Source organism: Callospermophilus lateralis, chromosome 18 (assembly GCF_048772815.1).
Source record: "Callospermophilus lateralis isolate mCalLat2 chromosome 18, mCalLat2.hap1, whole genome shotgun sequence".
Taxonomy (NCBI): domain Eukaryota; kingdom Metazoa; phylum Chordata; class Mammalia; order Rodentia; family Sciuridae; genus Callospermophilus; species Callospermophilus lateralis.
In genome coordinates, this window is record NC_135322.1 from 51,159,285 (window position 1) to 51,183,676 (window position 24,392).

The 24,392-nt window shown below is 37.5% G+C and overlaps 1 protein-coding gene across 1 annotated transcript in view; it reads left to right on the top strand.

Annotated features, from left to right (window-relative positions):
• The first annotated feature begins 6,908 nt into the window (after nucleotides 1-6,908).
• The window catches only part of Cyb5b (cytochrome b5 type B), a 33,904-nt gene continuing 16,420 nt past the window's right edge, over nucleotides 6,909-24,392 (top strand). Inside the window, exon 1 of the mRNA XM_076837794.1 lies at nucleotides 6,909-7,161. Within this exon, the coding sequence (XP_076693909.1) occupies nucleotides 7,000-7,161 (162 nt within the window). The 5' untranslated portion in view covers nucleotides 6,909-6,999. The remainder of the gene's footprint in view (nucleotides 7,162-24,392) is intronic.

Sequence of the window (24,392 nt, forward strand, 5' to 3'; positions counted from 1 at the left end):
TATTTAGAGATAGGGTCTAAGTTGCTTAGTACCTCCCTGTTGCTGAGGCTGGCTTTGAACTCATGATCCTCCTGCCTCAGCCTCCTGAGCCTAGCTGCTGGGCACCACTGCACCTGGCTAAAGCTGGTTTTAAAGTATACTAAGAACTCAATGACATAGTATATATGGGTAAAGCTCTGAGTTCAACCCCCCAGTATTACCCACCCCACCCCTGCAAAACAATAAAAATCTCCACTAAAGGTAGGTTAATTAAATCGCTAAGAAGCTTTGTATGCTTTGCTACTGATCCTTAACAGACTAGATAATGCCATGGAGCAAAGGCAATAGGAATATAGAGAGGGCAAAACCAGCCTAAAGAAAACTGTATTTATGGAAATATGTTTTTTTCAGAGTGGGCTTTACCCAAAAGGCTACAATTGAAACAATGACAGCCATCTAGTCTGTGTATGAGATTATCTTTAACAAAAATAATTTTTTCCATTATAAAGAGATTTATGAAGGCTGGGGATGTGGCTCAAGTGGTAACATGCTCGCCTGGCATATGTGGGGTGCTGGGTTCGATCCTCAGCACTACATACAAATAAAATAAAGATGTTGTGTCCACCAAAAACTAAAAAATAAATATTAAAAAAAAGAGTTTTATTATTTCAAAGTTTTTTTTTTTTTTTTTTTTTTTTTTGCATCTGTTTTCTCATTGGCACCACACCTCAGAGGTATTGCAAGTTTTTGTTTTCTGTTTGTTTTTTTGTGGTGTTGGGGATTGGACCCAGAGCCTTGGGCACCCATGGCCTAAACACTCTACCTTTGAGTTACACCCCAGCCCTCTTTTTATGCTTTTTAGTCACTCCCTTCTTCTCTTCATGACCTTTCCCTAACTACTAATTCAAACTTCTTTTTGGGGGGGCAGGTACCAGGGATTGAACTCAGGGGCACTCTTAAATTACCATCAGCAGCATATGAGTGTTCCAATTTTTCTGAATATCTTTCAACACTTGTTATTGTCTTTTTGATTATAACCATCTTTGTGGGGCTGGGGTTGTGGGGCCTTGGGTTCGATCCTGTGAGCACCACATATAAATAAAATAAACATTTAAAAAAATAACCATCCTTGTGAGTGTGAAGTGAAAAAAAATATTTTGTGTGGTACTGGTTATTGACCCTAGGGCTTCGTGTGTGCTATGCAAGTACTCTATCACCTAGTCACACCCTTTTTGCTTTCTTTTTGTCTTTATTTTGGGGGGGTACTGGGGATTGAACTCAGGGGTACTCCACCACTGAGCCACAACCCCAGCCCTATTTTGTATCATGATCCTCCTGCCTCAGTACATTTTGTATTTTATTTTATTTAGAGAGAGGGTCTCATTGAGTTGCTTGGCACCTTGCTTTTTGCTGAGGCTTGCTTTGAACTCTTAATCCTCCTGCATCAGCCTCTCCAGCCACTGGGATGACAGGAGTGGGAGCCTAGCCTTTTGTTTTGAGACAGGGTCTGGCTAGCTAAATTGCCCAAGTTGGCCTTGAACTTGTAATCATCCAGCTTTAGCCTTCCAAGTCTCTAGGATTACAGTTGTGTGCCACCATGCAAAGAGAAATTGTTATGTGAATAAAGCAATATAAACAAAGTATGTATAATAAGCTATGCATAATAATTTTTGTATAAAAAGGGAGGAGATATGGGTGATAAATAAGAAACTAGTAGTTATGTTTTGGAAACTGGAGAGAGCTATTTACACACATATTTATAAACACATACATTTACGTTTCAAAACATGGATGTATTTACTATCTGTTAAAAATAAGCTAAGGCAGATCTGATGGTGCACAATCCTACCTACTCAGGAGGTTGAGGCAGGAGGATCCAGAGTTCAAGGCCAGTCTGGGCAACTTAGCCAGATCCTGTCTCAAAATAAAATTTAAAAAGGGCTGGGATTGTAGCTCTACCTGGCATTTGCAATATTCTGGGTTTGATCCCCAATGCCACATGCATCATCATCATCATCAAAATAATAATAATAATTATTATTATTCAACAAACACTGCAAAGAGGAAGAATCAGTGTTCTAAAGCCAGGCAGCCAATGCAGGAATGAAACCATCTTTGTCAATGGCTGTCCTCATAGTAGTTTCTTTCATTTCTAAAAGTTGGGCTGGGCTGGGGACAGGAGGCTATTGGGCCCCCTTGGCATAGGATTCAACAGGAGGATCTTGGGGGAAACTCGAGAAGAGTCCATTTCCTATGGTGTTTCACCCCAAAAGAGGCTGGAGAGGTCTGGTTGACTGTGGTTGGGAACCAATTAGCATGCTGGCAACCAAACCCTCCCTGAGGCTATATCCTGGAGATTTAGTTTCCTAGTTTTATACCAACTTTCTGATACTTCCAGGATACTGGCTGATTCAGTCTGACCCTGGCAAGGGAAAGAGAATAATGGAAAGCTTGATGCTGGTCTTTTTTTTTTTTTTTTTTAAAGAAAGAGACTAGTCTCTTCCTTTCTTTAAAAAAAAAAAAAAAAAAAAAAGAGAAGGGCAAGAACAAATTTGAGAGTCATGTCATTGTATTTCATTACTGGTACAGGAAAGGAGAATGCCTCTTCCCCCAACATAAAAGAGTATGAGAACACTCAGTAGGTGTGCTTGATGTCTGCAAAAAAATGGACAGAATCCTTGCTTCTTGCTCTGTTCACAAGGAGCATGCACAGGGTTCATCTCAACAGTTCCCTGTTCTAATTCCACTATTTACACAAAAGCAGTATAATCATCTACAAGGTAAATAATGATTCCCCTGGAGCAGTGTCTCTCACACACATGAATTATAGAGTACACACTTGGACAGCTTCAGGAGAGAACCATCTAATATGTAAAATAAGCAATATAAAGTCGGGTATGGTGGCTTAGGCCAGCAATCCCAGCTACTTGGAACACTGAGGCAGGAGGATCCCAAGTTTGAGGCCAGCCTTGGCAATTTACCAACACCATCAGCCACTTAGCGAGACCCTATCTCAAACTAAATAATTTAAAAAGCTGGAGATGCAGTTTAGTGGTAAAGTGCCGTAGGTTCAATCCCCAGGACCAGGGTGGAAGTGGGGGTGAATGAACAGCAATGTTAAATATGTTTAAAATTGTTTAAATGTAAATGCCATCTTCCTCGGAATTTTCCTTAAGAACAAGGTCTCATTTTCAGCATCTAGAAATTACACCCCAAAATAGTTAGCATTTACTGAGGACTCTGTTGAAAGCACTGAGCTAAGAGATCTGTTTAAGTGACCCAGTGCTTAGCTCAAGCTATTCAGTACATATTTTTCAAAAAAGTTTGGGAAAAATACCATCAAGCCGGGCACGGTGGCACATGCCTGTAATCCCAGTGGCTTGGGAGACTGAGGCAGGAGGATCTGGAGTTCAAAGCCAACCTCAGCAAAAGTGAGAAGTTAAGCAACTCAGTGAGACCCTATCTCTAATAAATCAAATACAAAAAATAGGGCTGGGAATGTGGCTAAGAGGTCAAGTGCCCCAGGGGTCAATCCCTGGTATACCAAAAAATGATCCTTTGAAAATATTAGCAAATTGAATCCAACAATTTATAAAAAAGACTAATGTCATAACCAAGTGAGGTTTACCTCAGGAATGCAAAGATGATTAAGTTTTTGAAAACCAATCCTTGTAAGCTACTGTCTTAACACAGTGAAGGAAAAAAAATCTCATCAGTCCAATTGATGGACAAAATATGTTTGATAGGATTCAACACCTTTTCCTGATAAAAACAAAACAAAAATAAAACAAAGTCAGGAAACTAGGAGGATAGGGGAACTTCCTCAAGCTGATACAGGATATCTACTGACAAATTATAATTTATTCTGAAAGATTGAATACTTTCCTCCCCAAGATCAGGAACAAAACAGGGATGCTCATCTTTCCATTTCTTTTTTCTTTTTATATTAACATTTAAAATTTTTTTCAGAAGAATGCATTTCGTTTCATTGTAAACAAACAGAGCAAAACTTTTCATTTCTCTGGTTGTACTTGATCTCCTTGCCATTTCTATTCTTCATTGTACTGGAGTCCTAAATAGTGCAATAAGGTGAGGAAAACAGAGGCATTCAGATTGGAAAGGGGAAAGTAAAGTGTCTCTGTTAGCATAGCATGATTGTTATATAGATAATCTTAAGAAATCTACAAAACAACTACTAGAACTGTAAGTGAACTTAGCAAGGTCATAAACTATTAAGTCATAAACTATTAAGTCAGTGTACAAAATCAATTATGCTTCTCTTTAGTGGTGGCAAATGTTTGAAAAATGAAATCAGTTCACTTGTAGTATAAAAAACAAAATATTTAGAAATAAAAAGATGTGGAAAAACTTTGTTGAAAATGACAAATTTTTTAAAAAACTGGAATAAATGGAGTACTATCATATTTATGGGTTCCTAGTTCCTGGGGAAACACCAACCACTGCTCTTGCCAGTTAGAAATCTCTTCCCACTATAAATGCATCCCTTCATTTGCTTTTGCTGTACTTCAAATATATTTCTTCACTTCTCCCTTTACCCAAGAGATTCTCAAAATCTATTCTTTCATTGTCTGTCTATATTGTTTTCTTTCTGTACTGAGGATTAACCCAGGGGTGCTCTACCACTGAGCTACATTCCAGTCCTTTAAAAAATTATTTATTTTTACCATTTAAATTTTTTTGTGTGTGTGATTCTGAAGATTGAACTCACATCTTTATGCAGGTTAGTCAAGTGCTCTACAATTGAGCTACATTCCCAGCCTTATTTTTTATTTTTTGAGACAGGGTCTCACTAAGTGCCCAGGCTGGCTTCAAACCTGAGATCCTCTGCCTCAACCTCCTGAGTCACTGGGATTACAGGCACATGCCACTGTGCATGGCCATCTGTCTTTAAAAAAGGCATGGTGGTACATGCCTTTGATCCCAGCAAGGTTGAGGCAAGAGGATCACAAATTTAAAGTCAGCCTCAGCAACTAAGCAAGGCCATAAGCAAATTATCGAGACCCTGTTTCAAAATAAATGGAAAACTAGGGCTGGGGGTATAGCTCAGTTGGTAGAGTGCTTCGCATGCATAAGGCCCTGGGTTCAATCCCCAGCAACACACACACACAAATAAATAAATAAATGGAAAACTAAAGTTAAACCTTTGTTCTTGGAAAAATAAAAATAAAAAATAATAAAAATTAAGCAGGGCTGGGGACTTGGCTCAGTAGTTAAGTGCCCTGGGTTCAATTCCCAGGACCAAAACAAACACTGACACACACACACACACACACACACACACACAAAACTGAACTCAATTTTCACAGATAAACTGCATAAGAGTTACCTGAAATCCTTATTAAAAATGTTAATTTCTGGGCTGGGGATATAGCTCAGTTTGTAGAATGTGCCTGGCATGCACAAGGCACTGGGTTTAATCCCCAGCAGGGGGGGGGGGGGCGGGGGGGGGGACCTGTTTGATTTCTGGTTCTATACTTAGACGTTTTGGACCAGAGTTTTTGGAAATGGGGCAGGAAATCTGCATTTTTAACAAAGTCTTCTCACAAGCCTCATGCACTGGGGTTTAGTGTGAATTAATCATTTAACCAACATGTTTTGAGAGCTGTCCCATTGCGTTTGGTGTAAGTCTCTATTCTAGGAATTATATACACGTATGTGTAATGTTTTTGTTTCTTTTGGAGAGCTTGTTTCTTATATTACCTTTCTATTGCCAGAGCCTATCACAGAACTTGTGATGCAGTAAATCTTCCTGAAATGATTTGAATCTAGAGTTTGTAGAAGATCCTAAGAACCATATGGGATTGCTCACATAGTTTCAGTCTAATAAGGGATGTAATATATTGAAAGTTAAAATTTACAGATAGTCTGTTTCGTAAAATAGTATATGCTTTAGATACTAAAAGGGGATGGACTCAATGGAGCTCAGAATAGCAAGAGTGTTTTGTGAAAAAGGACAGGTAAGTAGGCATTGGGAGGAAGAGGATATCTTAACTGGGTAGTTATGGGATGGGATATCCAATGGATATGGGAACAAAACCAGTAGGTTTAGGAGTCAGTGGCTGATGCCCTAGTTATAAAGGGAATGGTAGAAAATATTTCTAAAGGAGGTCGTGAATGTATTGTGGAGAGTCCTAAATTACATTAGGCTGTGAGTGATCCGAAGAAAATGACATTTTAGGATGATCAAGCTGTCAGTTACAATAGCAGTTAAAAATAAGTAGCTCACGACACTACATATAACCAAACTTGGAATTCCAAAATGAGAGAACCTCAGGGACAGTTGAGGTGAACTGTATTTTAGATCAGGTAGAAACTAAAATACGTAGACAGGTGCTGATCACCAAAGAATTCGCTTAACTGTCAGATACTTACTAGTGGTAGGAACTTAGGAGGCTCCATACTCTGCCCCCAATCGCTGTCCTAAGGCCTCAGGCCAGTCGCCCTACCCTTCTAATGACGGCTGTCATTTATGTAGCAATAAATGTGCTGAGTGCTTTACGGACGCCCTCTCATTTAATTTGCCAAACTCCTCTGTAAGGTAGAGGTTATCCTGCTCATTTACTAGCGAGGAGACTGTGCCGAGGTTCGCCACATCAACAGCCTGGACGCAGCAAAGATGTAAACCCAGAGCTGAAGAAGGGCTGAGCAAGAAGTGGGGAAGACGAGCTTCGTGTGACTCAGAGGGATCCCGGGGAAAGGCCATAGAAGCGGGGCTCAGGAAACACGGCTCCCCTTCAGGACTCCGCGGAACCGCAGGCCGAGTGAAAGAACCTCTCCGGAGCTTACACCTATCAACAGGCCTCCGTTAGGCACCTTTCCAAAGTCACGACGTCTGATTGGTAAGAGCGGAAGGGCTGGACGACTCTGATTGGCTGGTTGGATCTCGAACCAGGCCTTCACCCGGTTACGGAAGCGGAGGAGGGCCCAGCGCGGGCTCTGCTTCAAGGAAGTTAGCTGCAGAAACCCAGATTGCCGCGGAAAGGAGGTGTCTCGGGTACAATGGCGACTGAAGAAGCTAGCGGCAGCGATGGGAAAGGGCAGGGCGGCGAGAGCTCCGTTAACTATATTCGGTTGGAGGAGGTGACAAAACGCAACTCCTCGAAGGAACTGTGGCTGGTGATCCACGGGCGAGTTTACGATATCACCCGCTTCCTCAATGAGGTGGGGCCCGGGAGGTGGGAGGCCCCTGGAAGCTGCTGGGGTGAGGGGTGAAAAGACTACGCGTAATGTGCGTAGGAAGGAAATGAGGCCTGGTTGAGGGCGATAAGGTGTGTGAAAAGAGCCGCGACACTAATAAGGAAGCGGGGGAAAGAGGAGGGGGGGTCTTAGATCTGCATGCGTTTCCACCAGCTCCAAATTCTCACGCCTTACATAATGTCACGTGATACTTATGTGTTGACCCTTACTGTGTACTGTATTAAACTCTTAAGCCATCGTTATGTCCACTTTACACAGAGGGAAACTGAGGCTCAGAGAGGCTGGGGACTCTCAAGGTCACATCCTTAATGGCCTAGATCCATTTGAACCCAGGTCTGAAGTGCTCCGTACCTGTGCTCTTTCCAGTATGCGTTTTGAAGTAATACCGTTTGAGGAGAAGTATTTACTTCTTGAGAAGAAGCTGAGTTTTTTTGTTTTTTTTTTTTTTAATTCATAGATTAAGCTGCTGGGACACACACACACACACACACACACCTTGAGGCAAGCTGGGACACACACACACACACACACACACACACCTTGAGTTGACCTTGAGGCAAGCTGGGACACACACACACACACACACACCTTGAGTTGACCTTGAGGCAAGAAGGTCGTGAGAACCTTTTTTTTTTTGGCTGTTGCCTTAGGCTTTGTCCCTTCAATCTTCCAACTGTTGTATTGGATCTTATTATACAATCTCTCTTTGAGATCATTGTTCAATGGTTTGTGACTTTTTTATTTAAAGAAACAGGTCAGACTTTTTCATTAACTTTACTGAGATTTAAATTACATATAATAAGTGTGTCCATTTTAAAATGTACAGTTTGATGAGTTTTGACACATGTATTTGTTCACTTAATTACAATTTCAGTTAAGAATTAGAGCATTTTCATTACCAGAAAAAAGTTCTCTTGCCTCCTTTACAGTTATTCTCCTCAACCCCAGCTAACCACTGTTACCCAGCCAGCAAAGATTAGTTTGTAGCCAGTGAGGGAGGAGAACACCTGTAATCCCAGTTACTTGAGAGGCTGAGACAGGAGGATCACAAGTTTGAGGCCAGCCTGGGCAATTTAACCAGATGCTGTCTTAACATAAGGGTTGGGGATATAACTCAATGGTAAAGCACCCCTGGCTTCAATCTCCAGCAGCCAGAAAAAAGAAAAAGAAGATTAGTTTGAGGCTGGCTTTGATGTGAGAGAGTGTAATTTTATATGTATTTGTATAATTATATGTATTACATATATTTTATATGTAATTGTATAATTTTATTTTGAGTAATAGATTTATAATGCATTTATATCTTGTGATTAATTTCTTGTATTACAATCTTATTCTGAGAAAAAAGTTCAGTTCTGTTCTCTTTCTGAGGCAAATATACTAGTAGAATTTTTTTTTCTATTAATTTGGGGGCTACAGGAGAAATTGTTAATTTTTAATTAATAATTTTGTAAGAGGGGCTGGGGATGTGGCTCAAGCGGTAGCATGCGTGCGGCCCAGGTTGGATCCTCAGCACCACATACAAAAACAAAGATGTTGTGTCTGCCGAAAATTAAAAAATAAATATTTTAAAAAATAATGATAATTTTGTAAGAGGATGTTATTTGTTTTTGTTTTTTAATATCTTTATTTTATTTATTTATTTATTTTATGTGGTGCTGAGGTTCAAACCCAGTGCCTCACGCATGTAAGGCAAGCACTCAACGACTGAGCTACAACCCCAGCCCAAGAGGATATTATCTGAATGAGTCTACCTAGTGGATAAGCTAAACTCAAGAATTTAGTAACTTCTTACATTTGTATTGTATACAGTTGTATTTCCCCCAGTACCAGGGATTGAACCCAGGGCCTTGTACATGTTAGGAAAGCATTCTGCCACTAAATTACATCTCCAGTCCTTGTTGTTGTTGTTTTTTTTTTTTTTAATTTGAGATATATTCTCAGAACAACTAGTTGAGAGTGACTTAGATAGGAGTGATCTTTATTTTAACAGGGGTACCAGAAACGATGCAGGAATTATGGTTGTATAATTGATCCATGACAATCCAGCTTAAATAGATCCCTTGATTTCTCTTTTTTATGTAGTATTCAAATTTTAGCATTAGGTATGTCTTCCAGCATTTGCCTAATAAGTTTTATGTTAAAACAGTTCATAATGGGGGGCTGGGGTTATGGCTCAGCAGTAGAGCACTTGCCTCCCATGTGCAAGGCCCTGGGTTCGATCCTCAGCATCACAAAAAAATAAATAAAATTTATTGTGTACAACTACAAAAAAAGTAAATATTAAAAAAAAAAAAAAACAGTTCATAATGGGTAGGTAGTCATGTTTTTCATTTGTGGTTTCGTTTTCCCAGAATTTCTCCTTGATTGATTTAGAATAGACAGTGTATTTGGAAGGAACACTTAGTGCTTGTAGATAACATTAATCTCAAGTAGTGGTTTCAAACTTGTTGCAGTACTTGCTGATGTAGCTAGCTAGAATGTATGGTATGCAAGGCTTCTGTTGATGCTGGGTTACAGGTCTTTGCTGGCAGTTGGCTATTCTTACTCATTCTGTAGTCTTTCCCTGTTTTGTTCCTGTCAAGCTCATTCATTCATTCATTCATTCATTCACTTAATCAAATATTTTTTAAATGTTTTTTTAGTTGTTGATGGATCTTTTGTTTTTACTTATTTATATTTAATGTGGTGCTGAAGATAGAACCCAGTGCGCCTCACATGCTAGATAAATGCTGCACCACTGAGCCACAACCCAAGCCCCACTTAAACAAATATTAAGCATTTATTTTTGGGACTGGAGATGTGGCTCAAGCGGTAGTGCGCTCGCCTGGCATGCGTGCGGCCTGGGTTGGATCCTCAGCACCACATATAAACAAAGATATTGTGTCCGCTTAGAACAAAAATAAATAAGTAAATATTAAAAAAAAAAAAAAAAGCCTTTATTTTGTGCCAGATACCATTCTAGATACTGAGGTTACAGTAGTAAATAAACATGCCCTTATAGAGATTAGTCTGTAGGATGCAGACATTAGGAGGAAGAGTTAATAACCAGAATATATACTATGTTAGATGGTGGTAAGTGCTAAGAGGAAAAATATTTTAGGGAAGAAGACTATTGAATGTGTGTATGTGGTGAGGAGAGATGGCTTTATGGAGATGACTAGAGTAAAGGCCAAGGAAAGGTAAGGGAGTTATCTACAGGAAGAACATTCTTGGTAGAGGAAGCAAATCCAAAGGCCTTGAAGTGGTAGTGTGTCTGGTGTGTTTGAGGAATCAGGGAGGCCATAGTGGTTGGTTACTAGGACATGAGGTCAAAATGATTAGGGAATGGTGGATCATGTACAGCTTTGCAGGTTTTAGGAAGACTGGCTTTTCTTTTGAGAGCAGAAATCATTGGAGCAGAAGCATGACATGATGTGATTTAATGACTTAATAGGCTCATTCTAACATCACTGTTGAGAAAACAATGAAGGAAAGCAAGGGCAGAATTGATGAGCACAATTAGGAAGCTGTTGTAATTAAGGCAAGGAATGGTAGCTTGGACTAGAACTGTGGTCGTGAGGGTAGTGAGAAGTATCAGATTTTGGATGTGTTGGGATGGTAAAGCCAACAGGATTTAATGATGCACTGCATTTGGAAAAGAAAAAGGAGTCAAGGATGACTTCAAGGTTTTTGGTCTGCTGATCTAGAAGAATAGGGTTGCTATTAAATGAGAAGGGAAAGACCTAACATTGGTTTTCATTCGTTTTACAATTCGAAGTCACTTCCATGCTTCCTTAGACAGAGATTTATGATCCTAATATCCTACATCTATAGATTGCATTTTTTAAAATGAATAGCTATGATTAGATTATGATACTACTAGAGTTTGTGATAATTTAGAATTGGTAATATAGTTAAATTATCTTTCTCATAGCCAGGCATGGGAGGCTGAGACAGGAGCATCTTGAGTGCAAAGCTAGCCTCAGCAAAAGTGAAGAATTAAGCAATTCAGCAAGTCCCTGTCTCAAAATACACTCAGTGGTTGAGTGGCCCTGGGTTCAATCCCCAGTATCAAAAAAAAAAAAAAAGAGAGAGAAAGATACTCATATTTGTGTACATGAATTTAAGTCATGTTAGGTTTAATTATAGATGTACAAAAAGGGTAATATCAAATTTTTTACCAAGCTTGGGTCAGGTTTTGGAAATTAGAATTACTGTGGGAAAATATGAATCTTTTTTTTTTGGAACCAGGGATTGAACCCAGGGGCATTCAACCACTGAGCCACATCCCAGCCCTATTATGTATTTTATTTTGAGATGGGGTCTGGCTGAGTTGCTTTATTTTATTGAAATCATGAATAAAGATAGTATACATCATTGTCTTTCCACCATTTAGTAGTTTAGGGGAAAAAAAATCTCATAAATATGGAATTGGATCCTGAGTGTAATGAAAAATCCCTGAAGTATTTTTAAATGAGGGGTGACATTGAAACATTATTTATTTATTTATTTTTAGTATTTACTTTTTAGTTGTAGTTGGACACACTACCTTTATTTTATTTATTTAATTTTATATGGTGCTAAGGATCAAACCCAAGTCCTTACACATGCTAGGTGAACCCTCTGCTGCTGAGCCTCAACCTCAGTCCCTGAAACATTATTTTTTGAGTAGATTATTTTTGCTGAAGAGTTGAGAATTAAAGGGAAAAGTATTACAGACGAAAGAAAGTAAAATTCTTTCAATCTCAAGAATTTATTTGAATCGTATGTCCTCCTTGCATATACCTATATGTAAAAATATGTACAGATACTTACATAAAGATCATGTATTCTCTTTTGTGGCATTAGAGATTGAACCCAGGGGCACTTTACCGCTGAGCTATATCCCATCTCTTTTTACTTTTTTAAGACAGGATTTCACTACGTTGCTTAGGCTGGTCTCAAACTCTTAGGCTCAAATGATCCTCTTGCCACAGCCTTTTAAGTATCTGAGACCAGCAGTTAGTCTCTTTTCACATGAAAGATATTCACACTGATTTGTGCCTTGATTTTTTTTCACTTAATTATGTTTCAGGGGACTTTTCATATCAGTACCTGGAATTTTCCTTCATTACAGCTAGATAGAATTTATTGTATGGATTATAATTTATTTAGACAGTTTCCTATTGCTAAACATTGTGGTTTATCATTATTTTCCAATCTACGGTCTCCTCTCAAATCAATTTTACTGAAATCTAATGTACAGACAATAAAAATGTACAGATTTTGAATATAAAGTTAATTTGTTTTCACAAATGTCACTATGTAAGCACCATAAGGATATAGAACATTTCTAACACTTTTCTTCTCATACAATCACTGATTTGATTTCTAACATGTAGAATAGGATATATATTTCTAACGTCTTTCATCTTTTTTTTTTCCCCCTATGTTTCGGTAATTTGGTCCTTTTTATTGCTTTTTATTTCATTGTACTAATATACCAAAATTTGCTGGGCCTGGTGGGCCTTTAATCCCAGCTGCTTGGGAGGTTGAGGCAGGAGGATCATGAGTTCAAAGCCAGCCTCAGCAAAGGTGAGGTACAAAGCAATTCGGTGAGACCCTGTCTCTAAATAAAATAGAAAATAGGGCTGGGGATGTGGCTCAATGGTCGAGTGCCCCTGACTTCAATCCCCAGTACACAAACAAACAAATTAAAAAATCACTAATATATCAAAATTTGTTGATTCATTCACCTGTGGATTAACATTTGGATAGTTTCCAGTTTGATATGAAGTTTTGTGTACAAATTTCGTGTGGATATGTTTCCATGAATACTTAGTAATAAAACTAATAGGAGTGAGATTAAGTCTGTTTAACTTTTTAAGCATCTATTAGAGTTTTTCCTCAAAGAGTTTACATCACTTACACATCCACCAGCAGTGCATGAATTTTCTAGTTTCTCCACATCTTTTTTTAAAATATATTTTTTAAAAATATTAAATTAGTTGTAGATGGACACGATATCTTTATTTATTTATTTTTATGTTGTGCTGAGGATCGAACCCAGGGTTTCACATGTGCAAGGCAAGTGCTCTACCACTGAGCTACAACCCCAGCCCTCCATGTGTTAATTGATATATATAAAATTATGGTTTTAACTTTCATTTCCCTGATGACTAATGATGTTCAGAATCTTTTCATGGGCTATTTATATATGTCTTTTTGGAAGATGTGTGTTCAGTCTTGCACATTCTTTTTATTAGGGTTGGTTGTTGCCTTATTATTGATCTGAAAGTGTGTTTTTTTTTCCCCTCTAAGTGCTGGATGCTAGCTTTGTGGCCCAAATCCTGGTTCAGTTTCTTCCTTTTCTTCTTCTTCTTCTTTTTTTTTTTAATATATCTTTTTTAGTTGTCAATGTATCTTTATTTTACTTACATGTGGTGCTGAGAATTGAACCCAGTGCCTCATACATCCTAGGCAAGCACTCCATAACTCTTTCTGAGTACTCTCTTTAGTTTTATTAACAATACAGTTGGTCCAGCTTTGAAAGGCTGAAGCAGAAGGATTGCAAGTTCAAGGCTAGTGTGGGTAACTTAGCAAGACCCTGTCTCAAAATAAAAAATTTAAAAGGGCCAGGGATGTTGCTCATTGGTAGAATACTTGCCTAGCATACATAAGACTTAGTTCCCTAGCACTGAAAAAAGAAAAAGAATATAGTTGTTTACTAGGTACAGTGGCAAGTGCCTTTACTCCCAGCTACTCAGGAGGCTAAGGCATGAATTATGGAGTTTGAGAACAGCCTGAGCAACCTAGTGAGGCTATCTCAAAAAACAAAAGAAAAGAAGAATATAGTTGTAGATGAGATAGTAGTGAGTCTTCATTTAAATATCTCAATTTTCAAGTATGAGAAGCAGTGTATTCTGATTTTAAAACACTGACATTAGCATTTTCTAATTCATCAGCATTAGTATTGTTGCATGTATCTACATATTTTATGATTAGAAGTTGAGCTTTTCACTTTGAACTGGCATCATTGACCTTCCTGAGAACAAGGTGAATAAGTCTTTTTTTTTTTTTTTTTGGTATTATATCACAATCTTGAAAGTGTATTAAGAACTTTAAATGGTAGAGGTCACCTATAGGGCAAATATTGAGTAATACGAAAATTCCTGGGTGTGTGTTTCAAACCTTCCCTTTGGCTGGCTGTTGAACTGAATATGTTATTACACAATCTGTCCCTCCCAATGGAGCATTATTGTTTTCTTCACATAAGCCAGTAATGGGAAGGTTTTCTCCTATTCTGAAGTTGGCATCTATTTTTCTTTGTTGAATCAACATCTAAAAGGAGTGGGGACTGAATTATAAAGGATTTATTTATACAGTGCTGGGAATCAAATCCAGGGCCTTGTGCATGCGAGGCAAGCACTCTACCAATTTAGCTATATCTCCAGTCCCATCCCTTGATCTCTTTGACGCATTTGCCACTGTTTCATAATGGTTTGCCATGGGCTTTTTTTTTTTTTTAAGCAGTGCATTTTTTTTTAGATAACTCTTATACCATGAAATTCATTCTCTTTGGGGGGTACTGGGGACTGAACTCAGGGGCAATCAGCCACTGAGCCACATCCCCAGCCCTATTTTGTATTTTATTTAGAGACAGGGTCTCACTGAGTTGCTTAGCGCCTCACTTTTGCTGAGACTGTCTTTGAACTCTTGATCCTCTTGCCTTAGCCTTCGAACCACTGGGATTATAGGTGAACCCCACCGTTCTAGCTAGTACTTCCTTATCTTTTACTGCCCAAAAAAACCCCAAAACGACTCTGCTGTATGGATATCTATCTTTTATTTTTCCAGGAGTCAGTAAACATTTGGGTTCTTTTCACTTTGGGCTTTAGGCTTTAATGAATAATGCTGTTAGGGACGTTCCTATACAAGAGTGTGTGTGTGTGTGTGTGTGTGTGTGTGTGTGTGTGTGTTTGGTACAAGAGATTGAACCAAGGGGTGCTTAACCACTGAACCACATCCCTAGCCCTTTTAACTTTTTATTTTGAGACAGGGTGTTACTAAGTTGCTTAGGGCCATACTAATTTTTTGAGGCTGGCTTTGCACTTGGAATCCTCTTACCTCAGCCTCCTGATCTGCTGGAATTACAGGTGTGCTCCATTGTGCCCAGGCGGATATATTTTCAGTTCTCTTGAATATAGACCTAGGAGTAGAAATTCTGGGTCACATGGTAACTCTATGTTTAATTGTTTGAGGAACTGGCAAACTGTTTTTCATAGCAACTGCACCATTTTGCATTCCTACCAGCAATATTAGGGTTCCAATTTTTTTGTATTCTTGCCAACACCTTATTGTCTAATTAGACTACTGTAGTGGGTGTAAAGTAAAATCTCATTATAGTTTTGATTTATATTTGCCTAAATAATGAGTTTGAGCATATTCTCATGTGCTTTGTATACCTTCTTTAGAAAATTGTCAGTTCATATTATACACCCATTAAAAAATTGGGTTATTTTGTTTATGTTAAATTTTTAAGATTTAAAGATTTTAAGATTTTTTTTTTTTTTAATGTTGCTGGGGATTGAACCCAGGGCCTTGGGCATTCGAGGCAAGCACTCTAATGACTGGGCTATATCCTTTTTGTTTTTTATTTTAAGACGGGATCTCATTAAGTTGCTTGAAGCCTCACTAAATTGCTGAAGCTGATCTTGAACTTGCAATTCTCCTATCTCAGCCTCCTAAATCTCTGGGATTACAGGTATGCACTACTGTGCCTGGCAAATTTTAAGAATTCTTTATTCTAGATACAAGTGCAACTGTTTTCTCTTTTTCTGTGAATTATCTTTTTACTTTCTTAAGGGTATTCTTTGAAGGACAAAAGTTTTAAATTTTGATGAAATCCAGTTTATCTGTTTTTTCTTTTGTTTGTGCATTTGGTGTCTTGAAGAAAACATTTCCTAACCCAATGTCATGACAATTTACTCCTACTTATTCTTGTAAGCTAAGACTACATTTATTGACACTTACAGAACAGAACTTGTTGGACCAAACCTGTTGATAAACAGGTCTCCAAAATCAAACCTTGGAATATATACTCTTATCTCTGTTGGGGCCTGTTCTTGGAATCAGTTTAATGAGTGGACCTCCTTGTGCATTTTTCTAGTTTCTTTCTTATCTGACCAGTTTGTTGGTACATTTTTTTTTTTTTTTTAAAGAGAGAGAGAGAGAGAGAGAATTTCAGTATTTTATTTTTTAGTACTTGGCGGACACAACATCTTTGTTTGTATGTGGTGCTGAGGATTGAACCCGGGCCGCATGCATGCCAGGCGAGCGCACTACTGCTTGAGCCACATCCCCAGCCCCCGTACATTTTAAATTTTGATAAATTGCATTAAATTTATTGCAGCATATTTCTATGTATTAATGGTTTACAAGTATGTTTTTTTAAGACCTGCAGGCTGTTAGCCTCTATAACTTAGTTCCTGCTATTATTCAAAACTGAGCCTGTCAGAGATTAAACTCTTCTTCCTCCAAAACCTACTGCTATGTGTCTGCTGCTGGTATTACTTATTTTAACATTTAGTCTTATTTCTTTTATGTATGTCAGTTGTTTTCTAGTTGACTTTTAAAGATTGCTCAGCACTTTAATCACATCTAGTTGATTGTGTGCACTGGGCTTCCATCCAAAATTTTGCTTGAAGAAAGTGTTCTGTAGCTAAAAAAAAAAATTTTGAAAAACTAAAAAAAAAAAAAAAAAAACTTCTGCCTTGTGTCCAGTCAGTAAACAAACCCAGGTGTTTCCTCTTTTCAAAGGTCAGTTGCATGGTTTGTAAGAAATATTTTTAAAAACTAACAGAAAAATGCACAAGACCTACAAGCACATTCAGTGAATTTTCACTAAGTCAGCATATTTTTGAAACCACTATTCAAGTTGAGAAAAAGCAATGATAGTGCACTGGAAATGCTTCCCAGCAGGTGGTCCTCTGCTTTCCCCAAAGTAAATGCTATTTTGACTTCTAACTTCAAATGCCTTTTTTGCATAATATACTCCTATTATGTAATAGATTCCTTTTCTGTATATATGTCTGTGAATGTGTAGTTATTATTTTGAATTTTGTTACCAATACCTATTCCTTTACCATTTAAAATAAGAATTAGTACCTTAGCAATAACCTGGATCTAATCAAATGTCTTTTACCCATTATTTTCTCCTACCTTCCCCCACACTCACCCCATGATAACAATCACTCTTAATTCCATGTTCATTATTTCTTTCTTTTATCTAGTTTTATGGTGTATTTATATGTTCCTTTTTTTTTTTTTTTTTTTAACCTAGGAGCACTTAACCACTGAACCATAACCCCTGCTTCATTTACAAAAAAAAATCTTTTTTATTTGCAGACAGGGTCTCACTGAGTCGCTTAGAGCCTTGCTAAGTTGCTGAGGCTGGCTTTGAAATCATGATCCTCATGCCTCAGTGTCTTGAGCCGCTGGGATTATAGGCATGTGCCACTGCTCCCAGCTTGTGTATTCTTAAAAATATGTATTTATAAATATCCACATATTTCTATTTTTATTTGTATTTTACTTAAAAATGACATTCTGATTTAAAAATATGTAGCATAAAATCTACATCTTAAACATTTGTACATGTATGGTTCACTAAAGTACATGGCTATGCAGTGAATCTCAAAACTTTTGCATCTTGCAAAGTTTAGTCTATACCATTTAGTCTTTCCCCTCGCCCCCAGTACTTGGCAATCACCATTCTATTTCCTGTTTCTATGATTTTTGATAACTTTATTATTTATTTATTTATTTGGTATCAGGAATTGAACCCGGGGAACTTAACTACTAAGCCACACCCCCAGCCCTTTTTTACATTTTATTTAGAGACATGGTCTCAATGAGTTGTGTAGGGCCTCACTAAATTGCTTAGGCTGTCTTTGAACTTTCGATTCTCCTGCTTCAGCCTCCTAAGCTACTGGGATTACAGGCGTTCACCACCATGCCCGGCATTTGACAACTTTAGATTCTGTATAAGTGGAATTATCCTATTTGTCATTTTGTGATTGCATTATTTCACTTAGCATAATGTCCTTGAGATTCATCTTTTGTTATAGCATGTGACAGGATTTCCTTTTTTTTTAAAAAATATAATTAAAAAAATTGTTTTAAGTTGAACACAGTACCTTTGTTTTACTTGTTTATTTATTTTATGTGGTGCTGAGGGTTGAACCCAGTGCCTCACATGTGCAAGGCAAGCACTCTACCACTGAGCCATATCCTTAGCCACAAAGATTTCATTTTTTAAAGATACATAGTATTTGATAGTATATACACCAAATTTATTTATTTATTTATTTTTGGACATTTGAATTGCTTCCACCTTTTGGCTCTTGGGAGTATTGCTGTGATTGAGACCCTACATTTAACTCTTTTTGGGATATATATGCTGAATTAGCATCGCTGCATCATATGGTAATTCTATTTTGTGTGTGTTCATGTGTTTACATGCACGTGTGTGGTACTGGGGATTGAATCCAGGACCTTGAGTATGCTAGGCAAATTATTATACTATGTATAATATTTTGGAACTTATTTTTTTTAAACTAATATCATACTGTGTATAATATTTAGAACTCTGCCACTGAGCTACATTCCTACCCCTTTTTATTTTTTATTTATTTTTTTGAGAACAGATTCTCACTAAGTTGCTCAGGTTGGTCTTGAACTTGACATCCTGCCTTAGCCTCTTGAATAGCTGGGATTATAGGTCTCAGCCACTATGCCTGGCTTGGTAATTCTACTTTGAATTTTTTGAGGAACCACCATATCATTTTTTAAAATTACTTTTAACAATATTTTTTTAGATGTTGATGGATCTTTATTTATTCATTTATTTATATGCAGTGCTGAGAACCAAACCTGGTGACTCACACATGCTAGGCAAGCGCTCTACCCCTGAGCCACAACCCCAGCCCAACCACCATATCATTTTCTATACTTGTTATACCATTTTGCAGTCCTGAGCAAACAGTTCTAGTTTCTCCATATTCTCTTCCTTTTCTTTCTTTCTTTTTTTAATAGTAGCTTGTTTACTGTTTTTATATCTTTTTTTTTTTTTTTTTAAAGAAAGAGTGAGAGAGAGGGAGAGAGAGAATTTTTTAACATTTTTTTTTTTAGTACTTGGTGGACACAACATCTTTGTTTGTACGTGGTGCTGAGGATAGAACCCGGGCCGCACACATGCCAGGCGAGCGCGCTACCACTTGAGCCACATCCCCAGCCCCCTGTTTTTATATCTTTAGAGAAATGATTATTCAGGTTCTTTGCCCATTTTTAAAATTGGGTTATTCAAATATGTATTGTGTTTTGATAGTTCTTTATATATTCTTATCAGATGTATGATTTACAATATTATCTTCCATTCCACAGGGTGGTTTTTTTTTTTTTTTTTTTTTTACTTCGCTGATTTTGTTCTTTTATGCATAAAAGCTTTAAAGTTTCATGTAGTCTCATTTGTTTTTTCTTCTGTTAGTTGTGCTTTTGTTTTATAGTTTTGGGTCTAACGTTTAGATCTTTAGTCCACTTTGAGTTAATTTTGTATATCATAGAAGTTAGGGATTCATTTTCTTTCTTTTACATGTAAATGTACAATTTCCACATAACTATATTAAAGATACTGTCCTTTTTCTTTTTTTTTAGAGGGAATTTTTTTAGTATTTTTCAGTTTTCCGTGGACACAACATCTTTATTTTTATGAGGTGCTGAGGATCGAACCCAGCGCCCCACACAAGCCAGACGAGTGTGTTACCGCTTGAGCCACATCCCCAGCCCAATACTGTCCTTTTTCTATTGCATGGTCTTAGCACAGTTGTCACAGATTATTGATCATACACTCAAGAGTAGTTGTGGGTTTTTTTGTTTGTTTTTTTTTTTAGTAGTATTGTACTGTGAATAATATTTTGGAACTTATTTTGTTTAATTCTGTATTCCTGAGATTAACCATAAGATGTCATTCAATGGAAGGAAGTACCAGAATACACCTAATGTGAATAGTTCTATTCTTTGCTGCAGCATAATCTTAAAACAGAGGGTCAGTGGAAATAAAGCTTTGTCACAAAAGCCTAAGAATGTTTTATTTATACATGTATCAATAAGAATCACAGGCAGGACATTTGTTATATCTCTTTTCATTGTGTCCTTAGGCATCAGGCCATCATAAGAGAGGATAGCATTGTTTTCCTTTTAAGTTTTTGTAAAAGCCATCCTCTGGGTGTTTGAAATAATATTTTCAAGGCAAGAAACACTGGGAATATAGCTTCTGTTTTCCCTTGTAGATTCTGCTTCAGATTAGCACCTGGTATCAGATGCTTGCTCCTAGGTTAGCTTCTTGTCATTTTGCCACAGGATAGACACATACGCAGGTCATGCCTGGGCAGAAGGTGATGATAATTGTGAGCAGGACTATCCAGAGGCTAATGCTGGAGTAGAACAGTTGCTCCACCAGTCATCTTCTCCTAGAGCTGGCCTAGTCAGGGTTGCAGTGATTCTTCTACCTGGGGTACATCTTCAGTTCACCTCAAGGCGTTCTCATTCCCCTCAGCCGGGGCATCATCTTGACTTTGAATTTGCCCTGATCTCTGGTGTAGTCTCAGGCCTAGTACACTGCCTCCAGCTGAGTTGCCAGTGGCACACTGCAACCTTGTTTTCATTTGATTTTAGATAATAATATCTGAAGATGATTATGTTCTAAATAGAAATCAAGAGTTCTGGCACTTTTTGCTTTTCTAAACCATCAATATTGAGGTCATATTTTAGAGTAAGAATTACTAACCTGTGTTTGTTTGTTTGTGGACCACTCTGACTCCAACCTCTTGTCTTGGTGAAAAAATGTGGATTATAAAACAGCATGTAGTATATGGATTCACTTTTGTAAAAATACAAAACCGTTTCTTTATCACTACCTAGTATGTAAAATAGTAAGGAATAATTAAAAACTGTATAAAAAGAATGCACAAGAAGGGCTGGAGTTGTGGCTCAGTGGTAAAGTACTTGCCTCGCACGCACAAGGCCCTGGGTTCAATCCTCAGCACCACATAAAAATTAATAAGAAAAGATATTGTGTTTTTCTACAACTAAAAAATATTTAAAAAAAGAAACATGAATCCTACCAAAAAAAAGACTGCACAAGAAAAACAATGAAGTTTTATGTACCAAATTATCTACTTTTAAAAAATGTTGCTCTTTATTTATTTATTTGTAAGTGATGATTAGTAAAAATGTAGATACTTTGTAGAAGGAGCTGTGTAGGAAGTCATAAATTCTATTATTCCCTGAAATAGCTCAAGCCACTTAGAAGTTTTGTTATTCTTTTCCTATGAAAGGCAACATAATTGTTGGTATGTGTAATGAGGGAATAGTATCTTGCACAGTTCAGACACACATAGAGCAATTGGGATGTAATTCCAAAACTAATGGCTTAGTTTCATTTTAAGATGAAACAGAGCTGATAGGTTTCAGATATAATAACAAGTGAATGGTGACTATCTTACTCTTGCTTTCAAATAGCATGCCTAAATACCCTTGGGTGGAGATATTTTAAGGGACCAAAATAGAAGTTGTTCTTGTCCTTAGTAAGCTTGTGAATTAAGGTTTGGGAGGTTACTTTCAGAGTTCTGCCCCCCAACCCCTATACTGGAGATTTTACCCAAGAGTGCTTCGCCACTGAGCTATATCCCCAGACCTTTGTTTGTTGTTTGTTTTGGGGACAATGTCTTGCTGAATTGCCTGGGCTAGTCTCAACCTTGTGATCCTCCTGCCTCAGCCTCCTGCATAGCTGGGATTAGGTCCATGAGCCAGATTACCCAGCACTTTTAGAGTTCATATACTTATGTTAAATTAATCGTTACATTATTGTTGTTTAACTAGTTATTATTTAAAAAGTAACTAATTAAAAAGAATTACTTCAACCAGGCACAGTAGCTCCTGTAATCCCAGCTGTTTAGGAGGCTGAGGCAGAGGATCAGAGGTTTGAGACCAACATCAGAAATTAGTGAGACTCTAAGCCATTTTATGAGACCCAGTCTCAAGATAAAAATAAAAAGGGCTGGGGTTGTACCTCAGTGGTAAAGCAGCCTTGGGTTCAATTCCTGGGAATGCCCCCCCCCACCACCACCAAAGAGAATCACTTCATATTTCAGAAATATAATTTTGGATTTGTTTTGTTGAATAATGTAAATTTTGAATTGGCCAATTATAAGTCAATGTATTGAGTATTTAAGTTAGACTCTACTAAATATAATTTTAAAAACAAGTAAATTTTTATGAGTAGATAATATTTTACTTGGTAAAACAATTTCAAGGTATATATAGTGAAAAATCTTTCTTCCACCTTGTCTCCTAGCCACCAGGTTCTCTTCAATGTTTCCAGGGATACTGTGTACAAATATAAGCATCTATGTATCTACTCTATATAGTCATAAGTAATAGTGTAATATCCTCTTGTACCTTGCTTTCCTCAAGTACAGAATATTTTATTTCTGTATCTAAGTAAGTAATCAGACTAATTGTTGAATTAGCAGCCACATATGGTGGTAACATGCCTTTTATACCAGTGACTTGGGAGGCTGAGGCAGGAGTATCACAAGTTCCAGGCCCATCTTAGCAACTTAAGAAGACCCTGTCTCAAAAAATAGGTAGGTAGGTAGATAGATAGGACTAGGGGTATAACTCAGGGTTAATGTACCACTGGGTTCAGTTCCCAGTACCAGAAAAAACACACACACACACACACACACACACACACACAAATAAACACTTGTTTAAATAGGCACTCTTAAAAAATTTCCATGTTACAAATAAGGCTACTAAGACATCTCATTTTAAAAATAATTTTTATATATTTTTAGTTATACATGATGGTAGAGTTTTTTTTTTTTTTTTTTAAGTTATGGGTGGCTATAATACCTTTACTTATTTATTTATGGGGGAGAGTACTGGGGATTAAACTCAGGGGCACTCAACCACTGATCACATCCCCAACCCTATTTTGTATTTTATTTAGAGACAGGGTCTCACTGAGTTGCTTAGTACCTTGCTTTTTGCTGAGGCTGGCTTTGAACTTGAGATCCTCCTGCCTCAGACTCCTAAGCCACTGGGATTAGCCACAAGTGTGTGCCATGCCCAGTTTATTTATTTATTTTTATGTGGTGCTAAGGATTGAACCTCACACAGGCTAGGCAAGCGCTCTACCACTGAACTACAATTCCAGCCCAGTAGCAAGTGTTTTGACATATTGTACATACATGGAGTATAACTTCCCATTCTTCTTGTTGTACATGATGTGGAGTTACAGTGGTTTTGTATTCATATATGAATATAGAAAAGTAATGTCTGATTGATTCTACTGTCTTTCCTATTCCCACCCCACCCCAGATATCTCAATTTCTGAATAACTTGTCTATGTTCACATAGCTTATATTTATAGAATTTACTTCATCTGTGTTATTTACTTTTTTTTAATTAATATTTTTTAGTTGTCAATGGACCTTTATTTATTTATATGTGATGGTGAGACTCAAACCCAATGCTTCATACATGCTAGGCAAGTGCTCTACCACTGAGTCAAAATCCCAGCCCCCTATTTACTTTTAATTTAGAAAAAATTGTAAATTTAAAATTGAAGACTGCAATAAAGAATTTCGTATATCCTAGAGTCCCTCCCCATTTGGTTTTCTGCAGTAGTCTCAATACAATTGGCAAAAGGAACCAATCTGTCCAGTCATATGGTGCATGACTATAATCTCAGCTACTCAGAGCCTGAGGCAGGAGGATAACAAATTTGATGCCAGCCTGGGCAACTTATTGAGACTCTGTCTCAAAATAAAAAATAAAAAGGGCTATTGTATAACTCAGTGGTAGAGTGAGTTATATAATCAATAATCATTTCTTCAGTCTTTTCTTTGACTTTCATGACTTCAGTGTTTTGTTTTGTTTAATACCTTTTTTTTTTTTTTAGAGAGAATTTTTTAGTTATCGGTGGACACAACATCTTTGTTTGTATGTGGTGCTGAGAATTGAACCCCGGGCCACATGCATGCCAGGCGAGCGCGCTACCGCTTGAGCCATATCCCCAGCCCTGTTTAATATCTTTATCTATTTATTTCTGTGTGTTGCTGAGGATCAAACCCAGTGCCTCACACATGTGAGGCAAGTGTTATACC